We start from the raw sequence: 5459 nt of genomic DNA on the forward strand, positions 1-5459 counted from the left end.
GGAAATTTTACATCTCTAGCCTTGACAGACAGACACATAATGCCAGTTAACGTAACGTATATTTATTCAACGAGGTCAAGGAAAGAAGCCTTCTTCTGTGTCCCCTTCCGCCTCTGGTTGTGAGAAGGGGGGAGACAAGTGGCAGGTCACAGTGTGCACGTATTCGTCCCCTCTTGACTTCCCCTCTTTCTGTTCCGTCTCTCGTTCTATCGAAATTGACATTAGTACTTGTGGGTTCTTCGGGGCTGTATGGCCGTGGTCTTGGCATTGTAGTACCTGACGTTTTGCCAGCAGCTGTGACTGGAATCCTCAGAGATATAACACAGAAAGATGGCGTACTCTCTGTGTCCATGTGAAAAGAAGAATGGTAGGTGGGTAATTTATAGCTACTCAGGAAGGTGGGGTAGGGCTGAGTCATTACCTTGTAGGAGTTCCCCAGGCTTTTGCATGCTAATGGAGGAGCTTTCCTGTGGAGGTTCTTTTGCATATGGCTTGACTGTTGAAACTCTGATCTTACCTGCAGTGCTGTTGTGAGATGTGGAGCATTTTGTGTTTTTCACAAATCGACATTGTCAGCTCCTTGGAGCAGAGACCCGTCCTCCTTCGCTTGGTCTTTGGCACGACGCTTTAGAGCCGGAAGTACTTTAGACCACCGAAGAGGGGTGCTGTGGAGCTTTCTTAACACGTCTCCCTTCCCGCAGACTCATCCATGCGCAATGTAAAAGAACAGGTCAAGGCCCTCACCAATTACTTGTGGAGCCGCAAGCGTCCCATCGAGGAAACAGAGTTGCTCAGGAAGGCCCAATACTTGGAGCAAAAGCTGCGAGGGGAGGTGGGCCCTCCAAAAGGTGAGTGAGGGTTTAGAGCTGATGGGGCGGGGTAGTGATTTGAATGAAGAGTCCGGGGGAAAGTCCTAGGAGCACTCAGCAGGGTCCACGTAAGTTGTGGTCTTCTGGATTTGTGGAGTACATTTGAAGTGAACTTTCTGGAAGGACAGGGTCATTCTCGAAGCTTTCACCCAACTGGGAGGCTCTTATAAATGAGGAATAGACTCAGAAATGGTGAGCTAGAACTTCTAGTCCAGGGCAAGGGGAGGGAAGGATCCGGCCCTTTGAATGGACCAGGGGAAAGGAAGGCTTTCTCTCCTGGCTTGTGCTGCTGCATGGTCCGGATTGCGAGTCCGTGTGTGCTCCTCCCCATCACTCTCCCACCAGCCAGAGGAAGGGGCAGCTTGATGACCCCAAACAATGGTATGAGTCAGGTGTTCCTTCGAAGCTGAGTGAGTGTGAGCTAGCTCATAGGTTTTTTAGCCTCCTCCGGCTCACACATATTTGTCTCGGCTCAGGAAGGGACGGCTCCAGAGCAAACTAAGTTATGCAGTAGCCAAATCGGTCCCTCATGACTTTAATGCCAGCAGCTCACGAAGGAGAATTTTTGCTCACAGGACTCCACAGCTTAGAGGGGGCATTGGCATGATTGCCAAAGGCATCTGTAGTTGGTGAACTCTTGGCTGTGGGTTGTGGTAAGTGGAAGGTCCGGGCGGGGGAGGGGGGGATATGTGTCACTTTAATCACTAGTCACCCTGACACTAACGTCATGTAGTGGGATAAGAGTGGCATATAGAATTCTCTCTCTCTCTCTCTCTCTCTCTCTCTCTCTCTCTCTCTCTCCATTAGATCTCTTGAGTGAACTGGATCAGGCAAAAGAGAAAAAAATGGCAAAAGAAGTCCTCACCACTCTCCGTAAGACGACTTACCACTGGGTGGCGCTTAAGTGAGTATCCATGGCAGCCCTTCCAGAACTCACGGGCTTGATTCCTGGAGAAGATTTGGGCCAAATAGAACATGCCCCTGTTATGACGTTGGGGCTAAGAAAATGGCCGGGATCCTGGGGCGTCTCTGGTTCAGCCCTCGCTTCTGCTATGAACTGGTTGTGAGACACAAGGCAGGCCGCTCTCTCCCTCTTTTCTGCCCCGCCCCGACTGTGCAGTACAGGGATCGTGCTAGCCTACCTTACAAGGCTGTTGTGATAATGTCCTGCAATACTGTGAACACTGAAACTGTCATGTAAATTCCTGGTGCCGTTGTTCTACAGGACACTGAATGGAAGGTAGCCTTTTAAAAAGCTTCCTTTTACAAAAAAAAGTCCTGCCCTCTTTCAGTTTTTTGTTATTTATTTATTAAAACATTTATATCCCGCCACTCCTCGTTGTCCTCCATGCTTGCGTATAAAGGAAAGGGTGGTTTTATTCCAACAGAATATATGCAAGATTGAGCTTAGAATAATCAAACACAGATTTTGTATTTGCGCAGTCACCGCCAGGGGTCGTTTCGTAGAAAAAGAGCTAGGGGAACTCATTAGCATAACTCATTAGCATATGCCACACCCCCTGATATCACCGGAGGTGTGTCATAAGGCCACATCCCCTGACATCACCGGAAGTGTGTCATAAGGCCACACACCCCGCCCCCCCAGGCTGGCAGGGGTGGGGAGAGGCAGGGAGGAGGCAACTTACCCTCCCTCTTCTCCTGCCTCCTGGCTGAATGAGGGCCGGAAGCAGGGGGCGGGGCTTTGTCATGTGCCCCGCCCCCCCGTACCTCACCCGGGGGAACTGCCATCCCCTGCGATCCCCCCCGAAATGACCTCTGGTCACCGCTATTTTAGCCATCACCAGGTGTATGAGGTTTCCTGTATTTTTTGCCTGTTGACCTTTTTGGGGGGAAGCAACCTTGGGGACTAGAAACATGTCAAACTGAGATTGCTGGAAGGTTATATCAGTTTGCCAAATAAGTTACTGATACACTTGAGGTTGGTTTCCCCGCCCCCATAATGGAGAGTTACAGCTGGAGCACACAATGCTTGTGGTGCACCTTTTACTCAGTCCTCCAGGAGCAGCTTCTTGGCTTCCCCTCTCTTTGTCATGCTTTCCAGGCCCTGTCAGTAGGACAGTGTAAGGGGAAAAGTCCCCCCTTCTTGACTAGTAAAGGTAAAGGTTTTTCTTGCTCGAAGGCACGTCGAATCCGACTCTAGGGGGCGATGCTCATCTCCATTTCCAAGCCAAAGAACCAGCACTGTCCGAAGACGTTTCCATGGTCATGTGGCCGGCATGACTAGACGCCAAGGTGCACAGAACACAGTTACCTTCCCACCGAAGCGGTACCTATTTATCTACTTGCAATTTCTTGCTTTCGAACTGCTAGGTCGGCAGGAGCTGGGGCAACAGACAGGAGCTTACTCTGTCACATGGCACTCAGGTCTCGAACTGCCGAATGACAGACCTTCCGGTCTGCAGCTCAGCGCCTTAACCTCTGCGCCACCACGGCCCCCTCCTTGACTAGCTGTGTCTTTTTTTCCTCCTCCCTAGTTACACCGAACAGCTCAGCTTTTTGTATATGGCAGCCCGGATGGATGGGATGTATGCAGCTGTGTCCCGAGCTTTCCACGAGGTGAGTTGCTGCTTCAGCTTTTGGAGGCGTCGGTGGATTAGGAACCCTTTTTTAAGCAGCCCTAATTCAAAGGGTAGTAGGATGGAGCGTGTAAAACCGGACATGCCATTGGAAGGAAAAATCACAAAACTACGACTGACTTATTTTGGCCACGTCACGCAGAACTCACTAGAAAAAGCGGTTCTGCTTGGATTGGTTAGCGGCAAAAGGAAACCAGGCCGCCAAAGAACACGGTGACTGGACACCATACAAGTCGACACCAGCCTGAGCATGGAACGACTCAAAGAAACAGGACAAGGTCAGAAAACGTGGAGAGAGCTGGCCCACAGAATCACCAAGAGTCGAACACGACTGAATGGCTAATAACAACAACAGTAGGATGTATCTGCCTCCTTTTGCTATTATTTCAGTGCTGTCTTATGTACACAGGGTGTAGTGGTTAAGTGCGTGGACTCTAATCTGGGAGAACCGGGTTTGATTCCCCACTCCTCCACTTGCACCTGGCTGGATGACCTTTGGCAAGCCGTAACTCTGGCACAGCTGTTCTTGAAAAAGAGCAGTTTCTGTCAAGAGTTCTCTCAGCCCCACCTACCTCACTGGGTGTCTATTGTGGGGAGGGGAAGGGAAAGGAGTTCGTAATGCCGCTCTGAGACTCCAAGTGATGGGCCGGGTATAAATCCAATCTCTTCTTCTTCTTCTTCTTCTTCTTCTTAAATGCATGGAAGTGTGCGCTCAGAAGGGTGGCTAGTGTGGCATTTAGACACAGGGTTTCTGGGCTTGTACGACAGCTGAAAGTCGGACTATCTTTGATCTTAGAAGTCACTAACCCTCTGGGCCTCGGCTTCCTCAGTGTAAAAGTAGATATCGCTCCTCTGTCATGGCTGCATCCAGCTCCAGCCAACTGTCCCCCCCTCCCTAATGCCTGAGCCCCACTGCCCCCAAGAACCCCCTCCCAAAGGAACGTGGGCGTTCAGCTGTCCTGAATCCTGCTGGTTTCTTTGTTGTTGTTGTTCAGTCGCACAGTCGAGTCCGACTCTTTGCGACCCCATGGACCAGATCCCGCCAGGCCCTCCTGTCTTCCGTCGTGCTCCGGAGTTTGCTCAACTTCATGTTCGTTGCATCGATGACACTGTCTAACCATCTCATCCTTTGCCGCCCCCGTCTTCTTTGACCTTCAATCTTTCCCAGCATCAGGGTCTTCTCCAGTGAGGGCTCCCTTCTCATTGGGTGGCCAAAGTATTTGAGCTTCAGTTTCATTATCTGGCCTTCCAGGGAACAGTCAGGGTTGATTTCTTTTAGGATTGACTGATTTGATCTCCTTGCAGTCCAAGGGACTCTCAAGAGTCTTCTCCAGCACCATAGTTTCTTTAGGAGCTAGTTTTGTCTGAAAAGCTGTACAAAAGTATAACATGTATTTTATTGTACTGATGGCCCACTGAGAGAACTAAGGTTCAGGAAGTAAAACTAGACTGTGTCGTCGTTAAAAATAAAGAGGAGGTATTTATCAGGTATTCTGATTTTATGCAGGTTCAAGTGCAGCTGGTTCTTCCACTAGGGTTGGACTCAGACAAGATTTCCCCCATCAGCAAACTGGAATTTTACTGCCTCTTCTGACCCAGCCCTGCCCACTGATCTCCACGAAATGCTGTTTGGGTGGTGGGGGGGAGGGATGCAGGACCCTGGGGCACAACATAAAAGGGGAGGGGGAATCTGCAGTAGGAAGGGTTAACGTGTGGAAATCTAGTCTGAATCCAACCCCTACAGTTTAACCAAGTGGCAACCATAGGAGGCGGTCTGAAATGTTTGACCGTTTCACATTCTCAGCTGTCATAACAACCATCTTGTAAGGTAGGCCAGCATTTACAGAGCAATTTTTCCTTTTATGTCAGATCGAGAAACGAGTTCCCGACTTCCAGCCTTCCACGCTGCTGGATTTTGGCTCTGGGACTGGCACTGTCAGCTGGTAAGCAGGAGTACTATTTCTTCCTCCGTGTTTCCTGAGAGATCACGGGG

General features: G+C 50.1%; 1 protein-coding gene across 1 annotated transcript in view; it reads left to right on the forward strand.

Moving 5' to 3' along the window:
* METTL17 (methyltransferase like 17) overlaps positions 1-5459 on the forward strand; it is a 28202-nt gene that overhangs the window by 7954 nt on the left and 14789 nt on the right. Inside the window, exons 3-6 of the mRNA XM_015417526.1 lie at positions 702-848; positions 1677-1773; positions 3365-3446; positions 5336-5405. Coding sequence (XP_015273012.1) covers positions 702-848; positions 1677-1773; positions 3365-3446; positions 5336-5405 — 396 coding nt within the window. The remainder of the gene's footprint in view (positions 1-701; positions 849-1676; positions 1774-3364; positions 3447-5335; positions 5406-5459) is intronic.

Source organism: Gekko japonicus, unplaced genomic scaffold, assembly GCF_001447785.1.
Source record: "Gekko japonicus isolate JY-2015 unplaced genomic scaffold, Gekko_japonicus_V1.1 scaffold4364, whole genome shotgun sequence".
In the NCBI taxonomy this organism is placed as follows: Eukaryota; Metazoa; Chordata; class Lepidosauria; order Squamata; family Gekkonidae; genus Gekko; species Gekko japonicus.